At 34.6% G+C, this 26,880-nt stretch overlaps 1 protein-coding gene across 1 annotated transcript in view; it reads right to left on the bottom strand.

The window, feature by feature from the left end:
* LOC149410446 (clotting factor B) overlaps positions 1-26,880 on the bottom strand; it is a 70,352-nt gene that overhangs the window by 35,008 nt on the left and 8,464 nt on the right. Inside the window, exon 2 of the mRNA XM_089648054.1 lies at positions 15,754-15,857. Within this exon, the coding sequence (XP_089504180.1) occupies positions 15,754-15,857 (104 nt within the window). The remainder of the gene's footprint in view (positions 1-15,753; positions 15,858-26,880) is intronic.

Here is a 26,880-nt window from a genome sequence, read left to right as displayed (position 1 = left end):
TTTTATAAACAAAAAAAATTAAATATTTATTTTTCTCTTCTTTTACTTCTTTCTTTCTATCTGAACATCAAAGAACGTAATCATGTCTTCACCAATACCAATACCAAATATCAATGGGGCTTCGAAGGAGGTTCTCATTAAAGAACTTAAAGACAGGAATATTGATCCATCGTCGACTTCTCATGAGTTACGTTTACAGGCGCGCGCTTATAATAAAGAGATTAAAATACCTGCTATAAGTGAAGTGAATTCTGAATCATCGGATTCTGAATTAGACGACACAACCATTAAGAAAGCCCACATAATTAAACAAACGAAGATTATTTATAGGGACTCACACTCAAATAACGTAGACGGTTGGAAACTGAAATATGACGGAAAAAGTAGTGTAAGGGAATTCTTACTATTAATTGAGGAGAAATGTAGGACAAAAAATTTTAACCAGGATCATCTTGTACGCGTTTTTCCTGATCTTTTAGAAGGTTTAGCACTCCTGTGGTTCAGGTCTATTTACACTCAGGATTTGAAATGGGACGATCTTTCAAAACTTTTGATAAGACAATTTGAAGCAAACGACCTTCAAACAGATCTTAAGGTAAAACTATTTAACATGACACAACCTAAAGGTATGTCAGTGCTAGAATTCACTCTCAGAATGAAATCATTAAACAATATGCTTGAAGCTAAACTACCGGAATTAGAACTTTTGCGGTTGGCAAAAAAAGCTTTATTGCCTATGTATACAAATTTACTAGTCTCAAGAGATATATCGACATTCGATCAATTGACTACTCATGCAGGCAACTTGGAATCTTATGCAACACTCTCGGATGATTTCGTATCTTTCAAAGTTTCTCAACCAAAAGTAGACTTACCTGTCACTAATAAACCTGAGAAATTTGATAGTACTGCTAGACAAACACCTAATTTTAATAATAATAATATTCATAGACACCAAGGTTTTAGCCAAAATCAGTACAGAAAACCAAATAACAACAATTATTCCAACAACTATACTAAAGTTAGTCTTGGAAACAGAGATAATAATTATAAATACAATAAACCGTCTTCTTCTACTTCTAACACTTATACAAAAACTGCACACGAAAATTCTAGAACGTTTTACAATAAACCATTCTGTTCATATTGTAAACTATCGGGACACGTTATAGAAGATTGCAGGAAGAAAAATTCAAGGTCTAACAATCCTAAAGTGGGAGCTATCAATGACAAAGCTCATAAAAAGTCAAAAAACTAGGTCGGAGTCTCTCTTGCTACAAGCCGTCCTTGGCGCAGAGGAAAAGCGAGTGGGAGAGTTGGCTCCGAATAGTTGATAAATTTCTTTCATCCCCATCAACCGGAACAGTGGGCCCGCTGCCACGGGAGATGGCTATTGAAAATGATAACCGTCCTTATACTTATGTACATATTATAAATAATTTCTACAGTGGAATGCTAGACAGCGGCGCTTCATTGTCATGTCTAGGAGGCAATAGTTATAAAATTTTTAAGGAATTAGGTATTAAGTTAGTTAAAGTTAAGTTTAGTGTTTATACAGCGGACGGTTCAAACCAACCAGTCTTAGGGACAATGTCATTGCCGGTCACGTATAAATCATCCACAAAGGAAATTCTTTTCTACGTCATCCCGACATTGTCGCCTTCAATTATTCTAGGAGTTAACTTTTGGAAGGAGTTCCACATCGCACCGGAACTGTTTTCGAAAGCTACTCTTCCTGTTTCGGAAGGAAATATTAGTGGGTTGCGGGCTATTCGGCCAGCCTCATCCCTAACTATTGAAGAGAACAGGGAACTCTCTAAAATAGTTAAAAAATTCGAGTCAATTTCTTTTGAAAAAAAGGGGTTAGGTCTAACACACTTAGTTAAACACAAAATAATTACAACAGGACCACCCATCAAACAGCGGTATTACCCTCTTTCACCCGCACGGCAGAAACAATTAGAAACAGAAGTTGATGAAATGCTAAAATTAGGGGTTATTCAACCTTCTCGTTCACCATGGTCCAGTCCAGTAATAATTGTAACAAAAAAAGACGGAACAGCTAGATTCTGCCTTGATTCTCGAAAAATTAATAACGTCACGGTACGTGATAGTTACCCTCTTCCCTATATTGCGCGTATCCTAGATAAACTGGGCGGTGCCAGATATGTTTCCTCGATTGACCTCTCCAAGGCATTTTGGCAAATAGCCTTGGACAAAAAATCATGTGAAAAGACAGCATTTGTTGTTCCTGGGCGGGGCCTCTTTGAGTTCACTCGCATGCCGTTTGGTTTGAAAAATGCTCCTAGCGAATTACAAAGACTAGCGGATGCATTGTTTGGACCTGATTTCGATGATAATGTTTTTTGCTATTTAGATGACCTTATATTAGTATCGGAAGACTTGAAATCACATTTAAACTTGTTAAATCGGGTGTACGAACGTCTACGAGACGCGGGTCTCACCATTAACTTAAAAAAGTCAGAATTTTGTAAAGCCGAGCTTAAATACTTGGGCTATATGGTGGATTCCCAGGGACTTCGCACTGATCCAAGTAAGATAGATAGTATTAAAGATTTTCCTATACCGAAAAATGCTAAACAAATTCGGGCATTTGTTGGCCTGTGCGGTTACTTTAGACGGTTTATCAAGGGATTTTCAAGCATTGCAGCTCCTTTAACAAGTATTACTGGTTCAAATAAGGGAATTAGTAATTTTAAATGGTCACCGGAAGCTGAATCCGCATTTATTGCACTAAAGCAAGCACTTACTTCTGCCCCAGTCTTAAGTTGTCCAGATTTTTCGAAACCCTTCGCTATACACTGTGACGCAAGCTCCGTAGGCATTGGGGGGGTATTAATTCAAACTATAGATGGACAGGAGCACCCTATTGCTTATTTTTCGAGATGCTTAAACGTTCACGAACGTAATTATGGAATAACTGAGCGCGAACTTTTAGCCGTACTAGACTCCGTTACACACTTTAGACCATACATTGAAGGAACTCATTTTACAGTTGTAACCGACCACTCAAGCCTAAAATGGTTAGGTTCTCTGTCCAACCCCAGCGGTCGTCTCGCGCGTTGGAGTTCACGCCTATCCCAATTCTCGTTTGACGTAATCCATCGTAAAGGTACTCAACACATAGTCCCAGATGTCCTTTCGCGAATGGATCTTGCCGAAATCTCCATTATAGATTCAGGAAATATTCAAGATGAGTGGTATCAAAATATTTGGAAGGGTTGTCAAGAATTTCCCCAACGTTTTCAGAACTTCCAAATTCGGGAAAACGAACTATTTCGTCACACGAAAACTCGTTTAGCACTGTGTGAAGACACTGCGTGGAAAAAAGTAATTCCTCAAGAAAAAAGATTAGACATTTTAAGTAGTGTTCACGAGTCTATTCGATCTTGTCACCCCGGCGTTTTTAAAACTTATAAAAAAGCACAATTACGGTATTTTTGGCCAAATATGTACAGAGACATTAAACAATTTGTAAATCGCTGTACGGTCTGTAAGGCCCACAAAATCAGTACGGCCTCACCTAACGGTATTTCATCACATCCAAAAAAAGTTACACGTCCAATGCAAATGTTATCGTTGGATTTGGTAGGTCCATTACCGAGAAGTTACTCTGGTTTTACCGTTATTTTATCCTGTGTCGATGTTTTTTCAAAGTTTACCTGGCTGTTCCCGTTGCGCAAAGGTACCGCGCGAAGCATTGTGAAGAGTTTAGAAGAAAGTATCTTTCTTGTACATGGCGTACCGCGCACCATTGTTTGTGATAACGGCCGTCAGTTTGTATCCAAAGAATTTAAGGACTTATTAAATAATTATAATATACCACCTCCGTTTTATAACTCTTATTATACCCCTCAAAATAATGTGGTAGAGAGATATAACCAAACTTTGGGCACCGCATTATCGATATTAGTTGAATCAGACCACCGTAATTGGTCAAAATTTTTACCACAAATACAATCAGCTATGAACAATTCCGTAAATTGCGCTACGGGTTTTACACCTTATTTTCTAATGCATGGTCGGGAGCAAATATTAGACGGTGATTTGCATCGTAACCCTATAGCTGATACGGAATCTAATTCACAAAATTGTACTAGTCAGAGAATCTACGCACAAAAATTAGAAGAACTGTCATCAGTTTATGAGCAAGTCTCAGATGCTTTACTAAAAGCTTATCAAAAAGGAGCAAACCATTATAACCTGCGGAGAAAACATGTTAGTTTTCAAGTCGGAGACAGGGTTTGGCGTAGAAATTTCGTCCAATCAAACGCTTTAAATTACTTTGCACAGAAACTAGCTCCACGCTTTGTGCAAAATATAGTCGTGAAGAAAAAATCAGACTTAATCTATACATTAGCAGACCTCAAAGGTAAGGAAACTGGTAACTTTCACGTGAAAGACATCGTCAAGTCAGAAAATATACCGGATTAATATGTTTCTGATAGTGCTTTGGTGGGTCTGGCCACCCTACCAAGTACTCTCAATTAATTAATATTTCAAATATTTTTCAATGCACGGGAGCACAAAGCGGCTTGATCACCCGAGTTGGAGCGACCCAGCATTATGACAGTCCTTAGTCCTGTCCTAGTTAATTTTCTTTTAGAAAATATAGAAATTTCGTAAAATGGTTAGTATAATCGGTAAATAATAGAAAGAAACATAATAAATTTAGTATAACACTCTAGTATCCTACTCGAGTTTGTTACACGACAATGATGTTGTTCAGATAAGCTTATAAGACAATAATTAAAAAAAAAAAAAAAAAAAAAAAAACGACGTGAAATATGGCTTTGACTAAACAAGTGAAAGTTAGGTAGCATGGGATATATAAACTGCCCAAATCTTGGAATGCACGGTGATACTTTTCCACTATCCCCGTATATTCTAGGTTTCTTAATATATACTTATGTGCATATTGTATACGTTCGCCCGTTACTTAGAAAGTGAAGATGTACCGGTCCAGTACATCTTTGTTTTCTAAGCAGTTTTAAAAATTTTATTATTAAGAATTGAATTTTACCAAATATATTTTTGTTTACTTTATTATAATTATCTTGTCATGTTTGGAAATGGTATACTTATGTTAGTACTCTTGATATTTTGTTTAATAATTTCATAGTAATTAATGATACAATTATAAGAGCTGGTTCAGCATATGTCTTTTCCTTAAATTCCTTCTATAACTTTAGTTATATTTAGTAAAAGTAAGTTTTATCTATAAATTAGTACAATAATACAATTTTCTACCAATTGCACCATTTACAACAATGGATGTATACAATTTTCGACCAATGGCTCCATTTACAACAATGGATGTATACAATCTTCGACCAATGACTCCATTTACAACAATGGATGTATACTACTACTAATTGCACCACATCTATAAGATTGGTTGTTGACAGTTCCACTCGATTAAACCACCTTACACACCTGCGTGTGTGTAAAGGTTAAAAGTTTTTTCTACTATTACGAAATAATGCTTTCCAAGGATGATTATTTTGTCTTATTGTATAAATTCTCTTCGAAAGACTTACCCAATAACCAGGTCAGGTAGAGTAGATAGAATTTCTTCGAAGTGTGTTTTATCTCCAACGGAGAAGTAGACTCAGTGAAAAGTGAGGGTTGGTTTACCTCCCAAAAAAAAAAAAGTGTTGCCTGAGTGGCTTATCGCCCTATTAAAGGGCCAGTGAAGCTTTAACGCTTAAGTTGTTTAGATGTGTTGAGAAGAACAATAATATTTTTTTATATACCTACAGGTTTACCTACAATTTTGTTTAAGAATATTTTCCGTCACAGATGTAACGCTAACGGCAGTCTTCGACAATCGTCAATTTATCATCACCCGGTATTCCGATACTGTGGGTGCTTGCAGACTCCGTTCACGTAATATCTTCTAAAATTTGTAATTAAGTTACATTAATCTTAAGTTATCTTTAAGTTCTAGAATGGATGAATCGCAGGCTCAACCATCCGGCTGCACGCTCGATGGGTGCGATTGAAGCTGCGGCACACCCATTCATCATAAGTTTTGCTATCCAAATCGTAGATTTTGTCTTATTCCTTACTTATCTTACAAATTATGATGCTCATGTATAATTGTTGATTGTTTTTTTAGAAACCCAGAGGATCTTTTCAAGCTTAGTTATTGCAGTTGTAGTTTTTTTAGAGTTGTATTAATGTTTGGGGACAAACATTTGTGTGGCGCGGGGGGTAATGTTATGAAGCGGTGTTAAGTCTTATTTAAAAGTAATTATTTAAAACACCTCTTCAGAACAAGTACCATTCATAGCATTAATTTTGATTAAAATTATAGAGAGCACGGTCTGGCAACAAATAGACCGCCGGGCAGTCGATTGTTTGTTTCCGTTTCCTTTCGCTGGGTACTCTGGAATTGTTACACGAGCGGGACGGCCGTGTAATGATCGCACAGTCAATTAGATTATAATTCATTTTTACCCTGGATGGGCGATCGTATTAAAAAAGTGTACATCAGTATTCCTGATGCGGGTTATTCGGTTCTTTTTTACAAAAAACCAAGTCGGTGCAGGCTCTATTAAATAAACGTCCGTATAATGGATGACCGTGTGTGTGTTCGTGAAGATCACAAATAATGTTCTACTGAAGTTTATATACGCGATCCCTTGTAAATCGTTATTCCGCGGACTCCGGGAAATGAAGCATTCACCTCAAGTGGCGCGATACAAGCCGTATTTTTCTTAATAAGATACGGATAATAAAATCACAAGCCCGGACGGCACCCGCTCAAGTAATCTGCCGATCAGCTCAATGGATGGATTCGCTCCATTAATGTTACATAAACGATAGACCCGATACGCTCCAGAACCGCTTATCAGCCACCTTGTCGGAGACGCTGGACCCGTCTCCTGGACCAAAGCCCTGATGGTGCCAGCTCGATCTGTCTGGGACAGACCACCGCCGGCCGTATGGAAGCTCCCCGCTCACTTTCCGTAATTAAGTGGTTAATCAGTTTTAGATAGAATTAAGAACCAATTTTTGATCCCTGGGGGTAAGTGCCGAGTCATAATATGTAACATGTTTACTTAAATATATTCTCCATGTTTTATAATGTGCAAAAACAAAACTACTGCTTTCATTTCACTACAATCAGTAGAACCTGTAATCCTTTGTGTGCCCATGCCTTGGCGACAGTTTCATGCTCTGCCCATCCCGAACATTACTCGAGGACCGAGTATTGGCGCGCAGAAAATCTGCAAAGTTCGGGATGGCATTTAATATAAAATATGGCCGGTAACAGTCATTACGACTTTTTGTATTTTTTACCGAAACATGGCTCTCTGATAATGTCTCATCTGCTGAGCTTGGACTGTTTGACTATAACATATTTCGTAGTGACCGTTCTACTTGTTCCGTAAAGTGTAAATTTTTTTATAGTGAATTTTTTTTTATAGTGAATACTTCACAAGAGTCCCAACTGCTCTCGTCTGGAGCCAGTGAGACTATGGCATCCCCAATTGGGGGATGTTGTGAGGCTGAAGGTAAGTGGGGAAGGGAAAGAGGAAGGTGGGGAAGTACCTGGCTATTCAGATCTAGTCACTAAACACGGCTAAAGCCATTTGGAGCAACGTTTCAATTCTGAATGGTGGTCTTACACCAGGGCGATATTGGTAGTATCTTCCACTCTGGAACGTGCCGCAAATATACTATATATTATTTTAATTAATTAATTGTGAAATAACACAAATTAATCAAATGAAATTTATTTGCGCACGCCGGGTTCGAACCCGCGACCTTCGGAATGGCAGTCCAATGCGTTACCACTGGACTATGCCGGCCGTCTAAAGGTGTAAACAAAAAATACCCTTGCCATATTCTAGAATCATCTAACAATGTTGCTGATCAATTTTTTCTATGTGTTCTGTTAGGTACTAAAAAGCTTGTACTTGGCTGTGTTTACATTCCTCCATCCTCTTCGGTAGAAGTCTATAAGTCACATACTGCTTTAACTGAGCACGTCTCTAGAAACGCTGATTTCTTATTTATTTGTGGCAATTATAATTTTCCTAAAATATTGTGGCTAAGCGACAACCAAGATGTCAAAACTCTTACTAATAATATTTCCCCATAAGCTATTGAAATTGTTAATTTTTTTGCCTACTTGAATATGTTTCAAGTAAATCCAGTCACTAACTATCTAGGATCTTGCCTGGATTTTATTTTCTCTAGCATACCAAATTTCACAGTAAGTAAAGCTGATGTTTCTTTGTTACCTATAAACAAATATCACCCACCTCTATCTATTACCATCACAATTTTTTTCAAATTTGATTCTTTGCAACCAAGTGTCTCTTATCACTACAAATATCTTAATGGTGACTATTCTAATATGAATAAATTTCTTTCCCAGATTTATTGGTCAAAACTATTTTCTAAATCTGATAATGACGCTGTATTTAAATTTAATGAATGTCACCTGCTATAGATTTGTGTGTTCCTAAGGGATGTTACTCTCAACCCAAGTTTACAATTTGGTTTAGCTCTAAACTTGAACAGTTAATAATTGAAAAAAAGAAAACTCATAAGCTATTTAATGTCACTGGCAACTAAAAATTTTATCAAAAATTTTCTCAATTTAGGGAAATGTCCAAATTCGAATCAGCCAAATGCTATAAATCTTATGTAGAAGTTACAGAGACAAAATTACACCAAAATCCTTAACAATTTTGGCAATTTGTTGCGCAAAAGCATACTGATCTTCCTTCAAGTATGTATTATAATGAAACTGCAGCTACTAACGATAATGACATCGCCAACCTTTTTGATAAACACTTCTCCTCTGTATATTTTCATGCCTCATGCGCCATCCCTCTACTCAACTATGACTATAATATTGACTTGAATGATTGCCAAATCTCACTTGTAGAAGTTTACCAATCGTTAAGTAATCTTTCTAGCAAAAAAAGTACCGGACCTGATGGCATTCCAGAAATATTGCTTAAAGAATGTAAATATTCATTATGTAACCCAATTTGTATGCTGTATAACTTATCACTTTCATCTGGAACATTTGCTGATTCATAGAAAATTTCATATTTTCGCGAACAAGTCAAATATTGGAAACAACAGACCAACATTAATTATATCTAATATTCCAAAAATATTTGAGTCGATAATCACAATGAAAATCACTCCTATTTTCAAAAATGTTCTTATTGAGGAACAGCATGGATTTAGATCGGCGAAATCCACAACAACTAATTAACTGTCCTTTACAAATATCACTATTAAAGCCTTAGAAGACAACACTTAGGTTGATTTCCACTACACTGATTTCTCCAAAGCCTTTGACAAAGTTAATCACTCGTTTCTCGTGGCCAAACCTTATGCTATAGGCATTAGAAACCATTTGTTATCATTCTTTCACACTTGAGTGATAGAAAACAAAGGGTTAAAAAAATAACTTTGAATCCTTTAAAATTGATGTAACGTCCGGCGTTCCCCAAGGAGCCCATTTGGCTCCGCTTCTCTTTAACCTTTTTTACTAACGATATCACTAATGTTCTCTCTCACACACGCTTCTGGCTTTTTGCTGATGATAATAAGATTCTTAAGATAATTAAATCCTACCTTGACTGTATACTATTTCAACTTGATATTGATTCATATTTGTAATAAGCATTTACTTTGTGGCTCGTCATATTTTACAATAAAATATATAAATTTGTTTTAGACCACTTTAACTTTAATTGTACTCTACCGGTTTCGGAAGCACCCTTCCTTCGTCAGGAGAATATTAAAACTAACCTATGATACAAAATATTGACAGATATATACACAAAAAATATATTTTTGTTATTTGTTTTTGGGGTGTTATGCCGTGTTGCGCTAACTCCTTCTTTAGCCTGTGACAAAAAATATAATTTAGGTGTTTGAGTGGGAGGTTAACAAAGGGGGACGGGTAATTGGGGGAATTCCAGCAATAACAGAGCGGTTCACTGGAAATATATCTAGAATGGGACTAAAAGATAAATTAATTTGGTTTTTCAATATACTAGAGCTATTATTTAGGGATTTTTTGATTTCAAGAGCTTCTAAGTTATCCAATCTTTTGCTTTTATTATTACGGTGAAGAATTTTAACCTCTGTGTCCTTATTAAAAGTATGATTGGTGGAAATAAGATGATTGGCAAACTCTGAAAAATTATTGTTATTTAAACATCTTAAATGTTCCGTGACTCTAATATTTATATTTCTGGTTGTCTTACCTAAATTATTAAAAAAACACTAAAGATAAAGATCATAAATTGAGCCACTCAGGCATTTACCAACTTTTTTGCAATGATTGTCCATCATTCTACATAGGTAAGACAACCAGAAATATAAATATTAGAGTCATGGAACATTTAAGATGTTTAAATAACAATAATTTTTCAGAGTTTGCCAATCATCTTATTTCCACCAATCATACTTTTAATAAGGACACAGGGGTTAAAATTCTTCACCGTAATAATAAAGATTGGATAACTTAGAAGCTCGTGAAATCAAAAAATCCCTAAATAATAATGCTAGTATTACTTAAATTATTAATTTACCAAAAGGCTTTCGATAGTGTCCCGCACTCGTGGCTGATCAAAGTATTAAAAATATATAAAATTAACCCCATTATTATTAGCTTTTTGGAAAATATTATGTCCTTTTGGAATACCAATTTACTTATCAATTTAAAAGGTAAGAAAATAGTAATACCGGGCATTTCAATTAAAAGAGGGATTTTTCAAGGAGACTCATTGAGTCCTCTTTGGTTTTGCTTAGCATTAAATCCTCTATCTAAAATGTTAATTAAAAGCAAGTTTGGAATAAAAGTTAAGGGTAATACAAGGGAGAGTAGTACAATTTCGCATTTATTATTTATGGATGATATAAAATTATTTTCGAATTCTGAACAAAATTTAGAGAAAATGATCGAGGTAGTTAAAAACTTTTCAGATGATATCAAAATGACATTTGGTTTAGATAAATGTAGAACGATCCATATAGAGAAAGGCAAAATTGTAGATGGGGACGAGAGTATATTTAGAAATTTCCAAATTACTAGTATGAAAAGGGATGAGGTTTATAAGTATTTAGGATACCCACAATCAAATAGATTAGACCATAGTAGTATTAAAAATGATATTAGGATTAAATTTCAAACTAGGATAAGGAAAATTTTAAAATGCAATCTATCTGCTAAAAATTTAGTAAAAGCAATAAATACTTGGGCAATACCTCTATTAACGTACTCATTTGGCATAATTAAATGGTCTAATACAGATTTAGATAACTTAGAAAGATTAATTAGAACTACGCTAACAAAGTTTAATTGCCATCATCCAAATTCAGCTATAGAACGAGTTAATTTACCTAGAAATTTAGGAGGTAGAGGTATAGTCAAAATAACTTATTTGAAACATAATCAGGTAGAAATGCTAAGAACTTTTTTCCATAGGAAAGCTCATAGCTCAGAAATGCACAAAATAATTTGCAAGGCAGATAGAAATATTACACCTTTAAATTTATACGATGAGAATGCCAACATTTTTATAAATCCTAACCAGGAATTATTAGATTCCTGGTCAAATAAAATTTTACACGCAAAACACTTCAATTATCTCAACCAAACGTATGTTAACAAAATTAAGTCAAACAAATGGTTGAGTATTGGAGAGTTGAGCGCAGAAATAGAAGGATTTATGCTTGCAATTCAGGATAGAGTCATTAATACTAAAAATTATAGAAAGCATATAATCAAAGATACAAATCAAATTGATGATTTGTGTAGAAAATGTTTGGCTTTTCCGGAAACTATAGAACATATTATATCGGGATGTTCTATATTAGCACCGTCCGAGTATACATTTAGGCACAATCAAGTTTTAAAAATAATTCACCAAAATTTGGTAATTAAACATAACTTGATTGACTGCCGTAATGTAGTACCATATTATGAATACGAACCAAATTCATTTTTAGAAAACGAATTTTATAAAATATATTATGATAAAACTATACTAACAGACCGAGCGATTAGTCATAATAGACCCGATATAGTTTTACATGACAAAATTAAAAAAAATAACTTATATCATTGATGTTGCTATTCCAAATTCCTGTAATATTCAAAAATCTGTTAGTGAAAAAATAAGAAAATACACAGATTTAGGAAATGAAATAAAAAGAATTTGGCATTCTCAGACTATAAAAATATTACCATTCGTTATTTCGGCTACTGGCATTATACCTAGCTCTCTAATTAAAAATTTAGGCGTATTAGATCTATCAAAAAATTTATATATAAAGATGCAAAAGTCGGTCATTTTGAATACATGTAGGATAACAAAAGATTTTTTAAATATTTATGTTGAGGGATCAGTAGGATATATAGGCCCTGTTAGAAGTTCTACCGAGCCGAACCCTCTGATATGAAAATATCTGGAGACGGTGAATTTTTTTTCCCATTTGATATCTGGTGATTTGACGTGTTGTTGTTCTTGTATTGTTTTGTATTTATTTTACTTATATAATGCACTTACATAGTGTTGATTGACTAGCTGATCATTTGTGGAAAAGTGAGTGGAAGGGTTAAGTTTTTCCTTTGGGGAAGACTTAACCCGGACAACTAAATCGGAAGTTTAAAAAAAAAAAAAAAAATTGAATAACCAAATGAATTTATCTTTTAGTCCCATTCTAGATATATTTCCAGTAAACCGCTCTGTTATTGCTGGAATTCCCCCAATTACCCGTCCCCCTTTGGTAACCTCCCACTCAAACACCTAAATTATATTTTTTGTGTATATATCTGTCAATATTTTGTATCATGGGTTAGTTTTAATATTCTCCTGACGAAGGAAGGGTGCTTCCGAAACCGGTAGAGTACAATTAAAATTAAAGTGGTCTAAAACAAATTTATATATTTTATTGTGATATTGATTCATTTAATGATTGGTGCAAAATAAACTGCATGGAACTTAATGTTGATAAATGCAAAAATTTGTCCTTTTATAGAACTAAAAATCCTGTCCAGTTTGATTATAATCTAATAGTTTTTGTCTTTCACTGTCACATCTATCCTTGAGGGACCTTGGGGTCACTCTAGACTGCAAACTTTATTTCCGTGATAACATTAATAACATCAAATAAACAAATCACTTAAACTACTCGGCTTCATTCATAGAATAACCTCTAATTTTAAACATATAAGTACACTTCAAACTCTATACTGCTCGATGGTTCGCCCTCACTTGCTTGCAATTGCTTGGAGGATGGGACTTGAAAGAGGCGGGTACTCAGATAATGAAATTGAACAAACTTTAAACATTTCTTCGTTAGAAAAACGTAGAAAGGACTCTGATCTGATTTGCATATTCAAAATTATCAACAGTATTACTGACACACCTGCTTTGTTGCGGCTCATCCAGTTCAACGTCCCTTCCCGGACATTCCAAAATAATGAATTTCTGTTCCTCAATCAGCATTCCACTAATTATGGTTTCCATTCTCCTATATCCAGAATGGTGAGACTTGTCAACTCAACGTCAAGCATTGAATTTTTTGGTGTAAGCCTGAATAAATTTCGACAGTCGATACGTAATGTGTAATTTTTAAAAGCCCTTTAACCTCCCTCAGTTGTAATTGTCTTGTTACACGTGTAATTGTCTTCCATCTGTACTTTTTGTAATATATGTATATTTTCGTTGCTCATCATTTGTATATGTTCTCCTTTCACTGCCATCTTTGCTTCTTGTTCGTGTAAAAATATAATATGTTAATGGACCGTTGTCCGTAAAAAAAAAGGTTATATTCAGCGAACGTTTATAGTTTGTATTTTACAGAAAAGTTGCAGAAAGCATTTAAAGTTTTATTAATTTTGCCAGCATGTCCCTTTTAGGAAAAGCTCATCTCTTCCGAGGACGACAGTGTTCATTTACCTACACAATACGAATACGATACATTGTACGTAGATAGATGCTAGCGTAAACAAGTACATAATAACGCAACAACGTATCAGTCCAGTCAACATAGCACTACAAGTGGTAATTCCTTGCAAATTACCTTTTAGGTAGTGTAGAAATTTTGATATATGGTGTTGCAACTGTGATTTTAAAACCAAGTTTTAAAATCACCGATAAATCGATAAACTTGGTTTTAAAATCACCGTAAAAAAGACGAAAAAAATACTCAAACGTTTTGGAAAAAAAAGTTAATTTTGCTTCTCTTTGTATATAAGATGACCTTTGCATGTACCTTCCTGAGATAGATATGTGAGCAGAAGTTATTTCTTGGTAATATGACTTACCAGTCAATCTAGCAAAATTCCTTGCAAAATCTCAATAGAGTTGCCAAAGCGACGTTAAAACCAAGTTTTCAGCAAAATTTAGGCCCTTGTTTTCGTTTCTGCCGTTGTACCGTATTCTAAATGAACTGTAAATCAAATCCACAAGAAATACGACACTATAAAGCTCATTCAATTGGGTTTCAAAATCACGGAAAATATGGGATGAAGGAAACAGCTTACCTTGAATTCCCATGCAGTAGGGCTCTCGACGAACTTGCACTGTTCACATGGTGATATTTCCTCCAAAACGAGAAAATCTTTGATTTGATTTTGATATTTCCAAACAGAGCACAAAGCATGTGAATATACAACGAGGACACGACGATTACACCTTCTTGCCACACGACACGAATACAAATGTACTGACTTACAATTTACAATGCAACAAATCATCTTCTTTACAATGTGGGTAAGGCTGTTTTTAACGAAGGAAATGGAAAGTTGGTATGATAGTATATGAGGGGAAAAATGGTAGGTATTATCCAAAACTGTTTAAATACTAAACAGCCGTATATTTAAAAAAATAATCGTCTGCCGAAAAAATCATTCTATATTTTTTGAGAGTAGAGTAAATTTGCTACAGTTTAAGCACGAGGTGATTTATATAGGGACGACGATGATTTAAAAAAATAAATGTAAAAAAAAAATTGTAAGCTTGTGCTAAAATTGTAGCAAAATTACTTTACTTTCAAAAAACTTCGAAAAAAAATTTAAAAATACACAGAAAAAATTAAAACAAGGGCAAAAATGTTGATGTTTTTACATGATAGCGCGGTGAGCGGGGCTTAGGTCGAAAAATTTTACATCACTGTGGCAACCCAATTGAGATTTTGCTTAGAATTCTGCTGAATTGACGGAAATTGACTGGTAAGTTATATAACCAATATAAAAATCTGCTCACATGTCTACCCAACTCATGCCCACTATAGGTTCATCTTAGGCTGAAATTATTTAAAATCATTTTTACTCGTAATCGTATTGATTTTTACCTACACCCCATACTTTAGGAGATATTTATCAGAAACATTTGAAAACAACGTTATTCATGGGCCTGGATAATTTTTTCATATTTCTTAAAAAAATGCCGTTAAACAAGATCCTAAATTTATCTGTTTTGCCAGATAACGCCAAGCGCGGTGGTTAAAACTCCGTTTTAAAATCACTGTGGCAGTTAAATATAAACATACAAAGTACCCAACTATTTGCAGGAAATGTGCACTACAGATACATAAAATAATAGGAATAATAACATAACGATTTTTGTAGAAAATATGTAAAGAACAAGATGAAAAATACCTATCTTCATTCTCGATCTTTGGATCTTCAAATAGAACGTCTGCATTGGTGACTAATTATTATCTATGTGACTTTACCTGAGGTGGTATTCCTTGAAATGCCGCTTCCAATGCGGCGGGGCACTTGAAGATGTGTCTGCAAACGCCAGGCTGGATAGTTACAGCCATCACACACAGGTCTCCTGGAACATACAACCAGAATTAAGTGAGAGAAAGGAGAAGAACCCGCAACCTCTGTATTCCTAGATGAAGACCTTACCCCTCGACGCGTATTTTGAAACTGTGCTACTAACCGCCTAAACCTTCTAAACTAATGAATTTCGAGTATGTTTCAACTATTAATAACTTAATACCCCGAAACAATAATTGTCGTTAGAGGTGACCATAATCCACCAAACATTAAATGGGATCCATTATCCTCAGAATTATCTGCAAGTAATAACTTGAGCCTATCTGTCATTAAAATATAAATAGCACTGTACGAACTCTAAATGTAGTTTTTTCTAACGAATCTGTTGCTGTAACTACATCCGCATAAGAGAATTAGAATCTTCATTTGGACAATTATCATCCATCTTTAAATATAGTCATAAACAACACTATATGTGAAAATCATACGAAAGTCTCATAACTTTGATAAAGCCACGGAAATTCTTCCAGAAGACTTCCTACTCAAGGTTGATTGGTTATATCTGAATGATGGCAAATTAAATGACAATATAAAACAAGCTATTATAAGTAAAGATGGCAAAATTTAGCATTAATTTTCAGATTTTTTAGCATTAAAAATTGTAAATTTAGCGTTTTATAGCATTTTGAGGCATAATTTAGCGTTTTGTAGCAAAATAGAAAAAAATATATTTCCTGAATGTTTTTAGCGCGTATTTTAAGTATTTTTGGTAAAATATATGTTTAACCTTCATTTGCAAGTATTTCCATGTGAAAGATTATAAATAATTAATTTTAATATTAAATTAATAAGGAAGGAAACTCTAAGTACGGGTCGAACACAAACACAACAAAAGCAGATTGCGATTAACATCAATAGGCGTAATTTATTTCGCACAATTTGTGTAATGTCAAAATGAAATTTTAGCCTACGGTACAAAAATATTAAATATTTACACATAAAATAGTAACAAAATTATAAAAAATCGTAATGTAAATATCGATTTTTTGAAATTCTCACATATTATTTTAATACCCGGTATTTTCGGGAAATTCGCGCTTATTTCGCTAAATAGAATAATTTCGGGAATCATAGGGCTATTAGCCTATTAAGTTCAGTTGGCAAGCTGTATGGTAGAATTTTGATTGAAAGAGTAAGAAAGGAAACAAAAGATAAAATATGGGATGTGCAAGGTGCTTTTATGAGTGGAAGGGGGTGCATGGACCAGATCTTCTCATTGCGTATGCTCACTGAGAAGTTTCTGGCAAAAAACCAGAAACTTTTCTGTGCCTTTGTAGATCTACAAAAAGCATAAGACCGAGTCGACAGGAAAAAGCTATGGAAGGTGTTGTCCAAGTATGGAGTGAATACATATCTGACTCAGGCAATCGCGTCTCTGTATGAGGGAAGCGTTGCATGTGTTAGGGTAAACGGTGGTTTTACGGGGTGGTTTGATATCACAAAAGGTGTTAAACAAGGCTGCGTAATGTCACCGTGGTTATTCAATCTATACATGGATAATTGTATGCAAGAATTGAAAGAGGTGGGATTGGGCGCGAATTTGATTAATTTGAAAGTATGTTGCCTGTTGTATGCTGATGATGCGGTGCTGATTGCTAATAGTATAGAAGATCTACAGTCTCTCGTGTCTAGGATGAACGAAGTATGCATGAATAATGAGTTAATGATGAATGTAAGTAAGTCTAAAGTAATGGTGTTTGAAAGAGAGAGTACGAAAACAGTGTGCAATATAATTGTGAATGAGGAATACTTGGAGCAGGTGGATGAGTTTGTGTATTTAGGAAGTATGTTTACGAGAGATGGGAAGGCTGACAGAGATATTGAAAGAAGGGTAAATGCAGGTAATTCCGTTAATGGAGGACTGAACGCCGTTGGCGCTAACAAAAAACTGTCCAAAGAAGCGAAGTTAGCAGTCCACAACGGAGTGCTGGTACCTACCTTGATGTATGGAAGTGAGGCATGGAACTGGCAAAGAAAGGATGAAAGTAGATTGAATGCTGTTGAAATGAGATCTCTGAGGCGTATGTGTGGTAAAACCATGTTTGATCGTGTGAGGAATGTGGAGATCCGCAAAGAGTGCAAGGCTGATGTAAGCGTAATGAGTAAGATTAAGAAAGGGACGCTTAGATGGTTTGGGCATGTAGAGCGAATGAGCGAAGATAGGAGTGTAAGGAGGATATATGATGCAAATGCGAATGGTAGCAGAAGTCGGGGACGCCCGAGGAAGACATGGCACGATCAAGTGAATCAGATACTAGAGTCGGGCCATGTCAAGAGTCAGAATAATAGAAGAGTATGTATGAGACGATGTATGAATGTGAATGAGGCAAGAAGTGTGTGCCAAGACCGAGTTGTTTGGCGGTCCGTCCTCTCTGCCTACCCCTGCGGGGAAACGGCGTGATGGTTAGTTAGTTAGTTAGTTAGAATAATTTAGCTGAAATACGGCCAAAATCACGTTTTTCGCGTTAATTTGCGAAATAGAAATCACTGGAAACACTTTCAAATGCCTTGAAACGCAAAGAAAACTTATAAATGCCCTATTTTCGAAACATAAATATTTTTTCGCGTTTTTAGTTAAAACGAAATTTTGCCATCTTTAATTATAAGTCATGGCCCTTACGTTACGTCACAAAATATATCTACTTTTCCTAAATGGTTCGATAATGATCTTGTTATCTTAGTTGAAAAAAAGGGTTCCTCATTATAAATTCAAAACAACTTATGAAAATTTATGAATATATTAAATTTCACAAGTTGCGTAGAATGCGCCGTAACTTCAGATACATATTAAAACTCTACGAAATATAACGTTAAATCTTTCTTTAATTATTCTAAATCATTAGAAAGTGTTGCGAACTGTGGTGGAAAGACTTGTACTCAATCTGAAGATACTGTCGATTGTAACCGGACTATTAAATAAATGCACAATAAATGCACATGTGTAACGGTTACATAACACAATTAGTCTATAAGTTGTATGACACGTATTTATAGCAGTTCAACAATATTAAGATAGTGTAAACACTGTAAACAACCAAGATATATGGGCTCACTGAGGAAACAGGTGACCATAAATCATGCCATAAATAAACCATTCACTAGATCGATATCTTCGGGCTTTTTGCATGGAAAAAGTTTGAACACTACTCAACCACGGATATAGCCGACGCGACGGAGCGGTGATGATAGACAAGGTAAAGAAACTCAAGGCCATAGACAATTCAATTGGGCTCAGCTCATTCTTTAGCCCAAAAAACCATTTTAAAAATAAAAACGTCCTAGAAGCAGAAAAATATCAAAATGTTTCCTGAAGGCGAAATTCACCTGACAAAGCATTGTCCTTAGAAATTCACCTAACAAAGCATTGTCCTAAGAAATGCATCTGACAAAGCATTGTCATAAGAAATTCACCTGACAAAGCATTGTCCTAAGAAAATGAACATTCACAGCTCATTTTCTCAAGAGGAAATTTTTCACTAGATACTTGTTAATCTGAGATGATAAAACCCAAAATAACTTGAAATTAGATTTTTTTAATTAAATAAACTATTGTTAAAATAAATTATTGTTATTAGGTTTAATTTGTAGAACTCCATTAAAAATAAACTGTTTTTATAAACCCAATAACAATATTATTGAATATATAAAAAAAAAACAAAAAAAAAACAAAAAAAATGATTGTGCTTATTTCCGACAGTTGAATTTTGACATTTTGCTGCTTTTGGTTCATATAATTTCACCCAAACAATAAGATAAAACAGGATAATAATTAATCAATGACATGAATAAGTTGGTCGATGTAATAAATAACATTTATATGTTGTGGAGGTAGATATAAGCCAAGAAGGCTTTGGTAAGAAGCACTTTTTAACGAGCCATTTAACGTATTTTACAATTGCGAAACACTACAACTGATGTGTAATAACCTAAAATCTGTCAATTCACTTTAAAATTCAACTAGCGAAGGTAGTACATTTAGGTCAAGTTGAATATATGTTTGTAACTCGCTAACACTACACTGGCTTTGTATTTTTATCACGAAGAACTTTAACGAAGATTTTGCTTCATTATGGTATAGTTAACTGTTTACATTTACCACAATGAATAAAATCAACAAGGATCTTGCTTCATTATAATATATTTAAGAGTTTAATAAAGTCAACAAAGCAATATAATAATCAGCATATCTAATGATATGCAGTCCTTGTTATAAATAACATATCTATGGACACACAACGAAAAGTCCAGTCGAAGATCTATCCTTAATTTTTTTTATTGATAACAGTGCCAAAACTTAAACCGAACAAAAAAATACCTTACCAGTGATCCGTTATTCAAATGGTAGCACAAAACCAGAGTGATCTGTGAGTTTATAGTGTCCTAACACTTCATTTTGACATTCCAAAACAAACGTCCGTCAGCCACAATAACAACACAGATAACGCAGCGAATCCACATAGAGTAGTAGAGCCAGTTTCCAACCTTTCCTACTACAAAGAGCACAACAACATGAAATGTCTGCCGACAAAAACCTTCGAAGTAAAGGACAAATGCCCGCGACAACGAGCTTGGCCTCAGATGTATCTTCTCAAATTAACATACTTATCGAGAAAATGGAAAAAAATGGTAACAAAATTGGAAGCTTTTAAATCGGCAATTATAAAAAAAATTGACGAAGAAAACTTAGAGAGTAAACACTCGAGAGATTTCATCAGCCGACAAAATGACGATCTAATTGCTAAAATGGAAACCATCACTCAATCGGTATCCGAAGTAGAGTCACTTAGAAATACACTCGTCGAAAAAAGGACAAAAAAATAAAGTGCCTGGAAGTCAGATTGGCGGAAGTTGATCAAAGATCACTAGATGATTCACTGGAGTTTCCCAGCCTCATCCCAAAAAATGACGAGCAGCCCTTTGATGCTATAAAACGGGTGGCTTCAATTGCAGGAGTTGATATAAAAGGAGAAGATATAGTGGAAGTGAGGAGGATACCTGATAAACGACCGGGAGTCCGGGACCCCCAAAATTACATACTAAACTAAATAATAGACAACAGTGATACCAACTTCTTACAAACAGGAAACTTTTAAACTCAGCCACCGCGCAGGATCCAGAAAGTCAACGAATCTACATCAGCGAAATTCTCAGTCCTCATTACAAAGACCTTCTATGGAGAAAAAAATCAAAGGCAAAAGAAAGGGGATATAATTATGTGTGGAACAAAGATTAAAAAATTATGATTAGAAAAAAAGAAGGAGAAAAAATCATCTACATTAAACACGCTGATGATCTGATAAAAATGGTTTAGTTGCTTCTGGAGAGCTCAAAGTTCGGTTAGTTATTGGCCCGATCACCCTACACAATCAAACGGTAAGGAGAAACTTTACATTTATTGTTTTCGAACTACAACAATAATTACCCACTTCGGTAATTCTCTATCTACAACTAGGGTGAAACTCCCGGTGACTGCCACGGACAGTGGAGCTCCCATAAACAATTAAACTATTTTTATTTATTTTTGTATAATTATTATATCAACATGCCTTTCTCAATGGAATTTTTTGATGAGGAATTACACAACCAAAAAATGTCTTACGCAACTTCATATACCAATATATGTAAACGCTTGATTGGAAAACAAAAGATCTATAAATAAAAACTTTGACGAACTCTTATATATTTCTAAAATCATCAAAAATTACACATCACACAATTCAACTATGTTTGATAATCAGAACGATGGGATTGTTGTTTACACAAAAAATAATCAAAACTTCACAGTAACCGAACTAAAAATTCAGGATGCAAGTTGCACACAAATAGAATACAACAATGATACAGTTATCCTCGCTATATACCGCTCGCCATCGACTAGTAACATCACGACATTTCTAAACAGTCTTAGTTGCATACTTTCAAATCTTTCCAATACTAAAAATATCATAATAATAAGCGATTTAAATATTAACATACTACCAAGCAACCAACACCAGCAAAGCCAAGCCTATATCAACATGCTAGAATTTCATGTATTAGTGAGTACCGTCAACTCACCAACAAGAACGACAAATGGATCCATATCATGCATTGAACACATTATGGTAATGTCAAAAAAAACCATCTAAAAGTATCGTCTACAAATCAACTATCACGGACCATTATTCAACTATTTTTGCACTACAAATAGATACCAAAATAAATAAATATAGACTGCCTTTAGCATACAATAAAATCAACTTTCAAAATATAATAACCAATTTTAAGAACAAATCATGGCAAGAACTATTCCAAATTAAACAATCGGAGGACGCATGGAAATACTTTGTTAACTATTTGAAAAACGAATTACACCACCATACCCTGACGATGACCAAAAATATAAGTAACAAATTGAAACCCTTGAAACCATGATTAACCACTCCATTATAAATTGCATTCACAAAAAAACACGCTACACAAAAAAATCAAAGAAAATCGGTATGACCAACTAACATTCAACTATTACAAAAAATATAGAAACATGTGTTGTAACGTCATCAGAAAAGCAAAAGAAATTTACTACTCAGAAAGAATTAAAGAAAGTAACAATAATCCCAAAAAAATATGGGAAATACTTAGAGAAGCCACAAACTCGCAAACTACAAAAGAGAAACAGAGCATAAATAAACTTTCTATTGATGGACATACTGTTGAAACCACAAAAAATCCTAAGCTCGTTGCTGATCATGTAAACAATTTTTTTTTAATAATTAATTCTCTAAAAAACACTTCTTCTGCTGGACCAGATGACATTCCAACCAAAATCCTTAACACGCTGTCTTCGGAGATTACATTACCTCTAGAATACCTTATAAACCTAAGCATTACACAGGGCTACTTCCCCTCTAACCTAAAACAAATATCGTAATTCCCATCTACAAATCTGGAAACAAGTCAGATATCAATAACTATATACCAATTACTTTACTGAATGGCTTGTCTAAAGTTTTTGAAAACCTCATTAATGCACAACTTTTAAAATTCATCGAGAGCCATAAAATACTTTCAAAAAATCAATATGGTTTTCAAAAAAAACAAAAGTACCTCAGATGCCATTGCCAGTGTGACAGATTTCATTGTAAAAAGCCTTGATAAAGGAAATAAATGTATCTCAATCTTTTTAGACCTCTCTAAGGCTTTTGATACAATATCACACATTAAACTAATTAAAAAACTTGAAAAAATCGGCATTACGGACAAAGAGCTAAACTTATTTAAAAGCTACGTAAATGGACGCAAACAACAGGTTAAAATACAGAATACCCTCAGTAACCAGCGCTCAACTGACTGTGGAATTCCACAAGGAAGCGTATTGGGACCAACTCTGTTCTTACTATATATAAACAACTTTTGCAACCTTTCAATTGAGGGAAGCATTGTTAGCTTTACTTACGATACTGTCTTACTGTTCGAAGGCAACAATTGGTCAGCTGTATTTAAAAAGCTGAAAAAAATATTAACTTAGTTAAAAAATGGTTAGATATAAACACGCTTACCTTTAACACGAAAAAAACAAATATATCACTTCAAGCATCAATACTACAGGCCAACCTAATGATGATTACTCCATAAAAATACATAACTGTATGAATTCCAATGAATGTAATGAGTGCCCCAGTATAGAGCGCACTCCACAGATGAACTACCTCGGCCTCGCCATTTACCCATACCTCAAATGGAATATACACACTCAGATCATTGCAAATAAAATTAGGAAAACAATAAATTTCTTCAGATCCGTAAGAAACTTCCTTAACTTACAAATTCTAAAAACGATTTATTTTGCAATAACCCAATCTATCATTGAGAATATCATTGTATGGGGAGGCGGTACTTCATCAGCTCTAGATCCTGTTGAAAAGGCACAGAAAACAATTATGAAAATTTTTCTCAAACTTCCTCAAACTGCAAACAGTAACTTAATTTTCAACATAATGAGAGTATTTGATGTTTGACAGATCTATGTTAAAACTATCCTCATGCATCTCTTTAAAAACAAACACGTGCTTTACGAAAAAAAAACTAACTTAAGATTTACACGTAATTTGAACAAAGACAAATATTGCAAAGTTCCAGCACTTTCTTCCACTTTTGGTAAACGTAGCTTTAGATAATTTGCCACAGAAATATTCAACACGCTCCCAGAAAATATGAAAGTGAGTCAAACACAGAAAGAGTTTAAAAAAAATGTTAAAATTTGGATTTATTCAAATGATCGAGCCTATACTGGTGCCCTCACCCAAACGCCTTGTCATTGACAGTTATTGCAGTATGTATCTACGGTGCTAAAACTTACTGGATTTGTATTGTGTAAATGCAAACAATAATGAAACCTAACCAAATGCCTTGTCACTATAAGTTATTATAGTATGTATTGTGCTTAAACTTGCTGTATTTGTATTTTCTATATGTAAACAATAATGTAACCCAAAATAATGGAATTGCTGTATGGGAACCCATATTAAACATTTATAAGCAAAACATAGACAAAATGGAGAAATAATTAACTAAAAATCCTGCCTCAATACAGGTTCGCCTAGTGAGGCAGGTTATGCACAACCTAAAATATAGTATATTATGCCATTTCTATATAACACTCTTACATTCATATGTACTTTTTTCTTATATTAGAAACTGCTGTTTTATTGCAACACTATTCTTTCAACAATTTCATTGTTTCTAACTGACTTAATTATACAACTTACTAACTTAAAAAGCATTCCTACATGAAGCCTGTGCCGTAAAGATTGCAATCCGTTTATTAAGATGGGAGAATCTATCAAACAAATCGCCTGTTTTTTTAAATTTATTTATTTAGAATTTACGGCACAAGTGCCAATTACATACAAAGTTTTTATTTTATTTTTTTACATATCCATAGTGCAGTATTAAATTTTGATGAGAAAAATTAAAGAAATAAATTGAGTTTAAACTTAACAAATAAAATAACAGTAAAGAAAGAAGCAATGAAAATAGCCTGTTATGTGGTGACCTCATTAAAATAAGTGGCGTTAAAATGTGTTATTAGTGCAGCTTTATACTTTACAAGGGGAATATTAAAAGTATCTGCGATTTTAGCATAAAAGTTCCCAAGTGTGTGCAATCTATTTATAACTGAGTTATATCCTGAGTCTATGGTATAATTGTCACAATAATACATACAAGAGGACCTTGATCTAATGGTAGGTACATGAAATTGAATCAACATTTATATGTCAGGGCTATCATTTAGCTATCACTTAACTTTAGCAATTTCAATGAATGTAATAAGAAATCATAATCTATTGTTTCTAAAGGAATTCCAAGCCTAAAATTAATACACCTCAAAAATTTGCGTTAGACTTTTATAATGGTATTAATGTGATTATTAAAGACAGGTGACCAAATTGTAGAGTTGTATTTTAGAATACTTCTAACGAGAGATGTGAACAGAATTTTTAATGTGTTGATATTTTTGAACAAGTTCAAGGGTTTTTTGTATTTTGAGGCTCCAGACCAGAGGTGGATCCCATTTGTTGTTTCTAAGAATATAATAAGAAGGGCTCGGTCGTCAATAAAGCTAATTATTGTCAAAATTGAGTTGAGTTTTTCGTCCATGGCAAAATAATATATCTGTATATCCTTGAAGGAAATATAGTACCAAACAACACTTGTCTTATTGGCGTGCATTTGAATTAGTTAGACACATAGTCTGAATAACCGACAAATCAATTCCGATTTTGAAAATATATTAAATTGTATGTGCTTACCTACTTTATCGTTTGTTTAAATGCTTGATACAATCAGTTCAGATTTTGGAAATGAAATTTAAATTCAAAGCAAATTTGAAATCATTGATTCAGATTTGACTCAGGACTAACGCACAGCACAGACAACCGAAATTCGTATGTTTGATGATAGGTGGGTACTTAATCGCTTATCTGAATTCATTACACAATCAGTTCCAATTAAAAAATTAAAACACTTGTATGTACAGAACGTACAGACAACCTGAAGTGTTACGATGTTAATTCATTTATCTACATGTGGGTAGGTAAAATAAGAGGAAAATTACTGTCTACATCTGATTTCGAAAAAATGCGTTAAGCCCGGGCAACGCCGGGGACTAGTATTAGTGGAGGTAGTATTTTATACTACTTATTCTGAAGTAGGCTCGTGTCTAAAATACGTTAAGCCCGGGCAGCGCCGGAGACTAGTATTAGTGGAGGTAGTATTTTATACTACTTATTCTGAAGTAGGCTCGTGTTCAAAATGCGTCCAAAAAGCCCGGGCAGCGCCGGAGACTAGTATTAGTGGAGGTAGTATTTTATACTACTTATTCTGAAGTAGGCTCGTGTTCAAAATGCGTCCAAAAAGCCCGGGCAGCGCCGGAGACTAGTATTAGTGGAGGTAGTATTTTATACTACTTATTCTGAAGTAGGCTCGTGTTCAAAATGCGTCCAAAAAGCCCGGGCAGCGCCGGAGACTAGTATTAGTGGAGGTAGTATTTTATACTACTTATTCTGAAGTAGGCTCGTGTTCAAAATGCGTCCAAAAAGCCCGGGCAGCGCCGGAGACTAGTATTAGTGGAGGTAGTATTTTATACTACTTATTCTGAAGTAGGCTCGTGTTCAAAATGCGTCCAAAAAGCCCGGGCAGCGCCGGAGACTAGTATTAGTGGAGGTAGTATTTTATACTACTTATTCTGAAGTAGGCTCGTGTCTAAAATACGTTAAGCCCGGGCAGCGCCGGAGACTAGTATTAGTGGAGGTAGTATTTTATACTACTTATTCTGAAGTAGGCTCGTGTTCAAAATGCGTCCAAAAAGCCCGGGCAGCGCCGGAGACTAGTATTAGTGGAGGTAGTATTTTATACTACTTATTCTGAAGTAGGCTCGTGTTCAAAATGCGTCCAAAAAGCCCGGGCAGCGCCGGAGACTAGTATTAGTGGAGGTAGTATTTTATACTACTTATTCTGAAGTAGGCTCGTGTTCA

This window comes from Hesperophylax consimilis, chromosome 27 (assembly GCF_061612785.1).
Source record: "Hesperophylax consimilis isolate HC1 chromosome 27, BYU_Hcon_1.0, whole genome shotgun sequence".
Classification (NCBI taxonomy): Eukaryota; Metazoa; Arthropoda; class Insecta; order Trichoptera; family Limnephilidae; genus Hesperophylax; species Hesperophylax consimilis.
The sequence above is the reverse complement of the archived record's forward strand: the minus strand, read 5'-3'. Positions and strand labels throughout refer to the sequence as shown.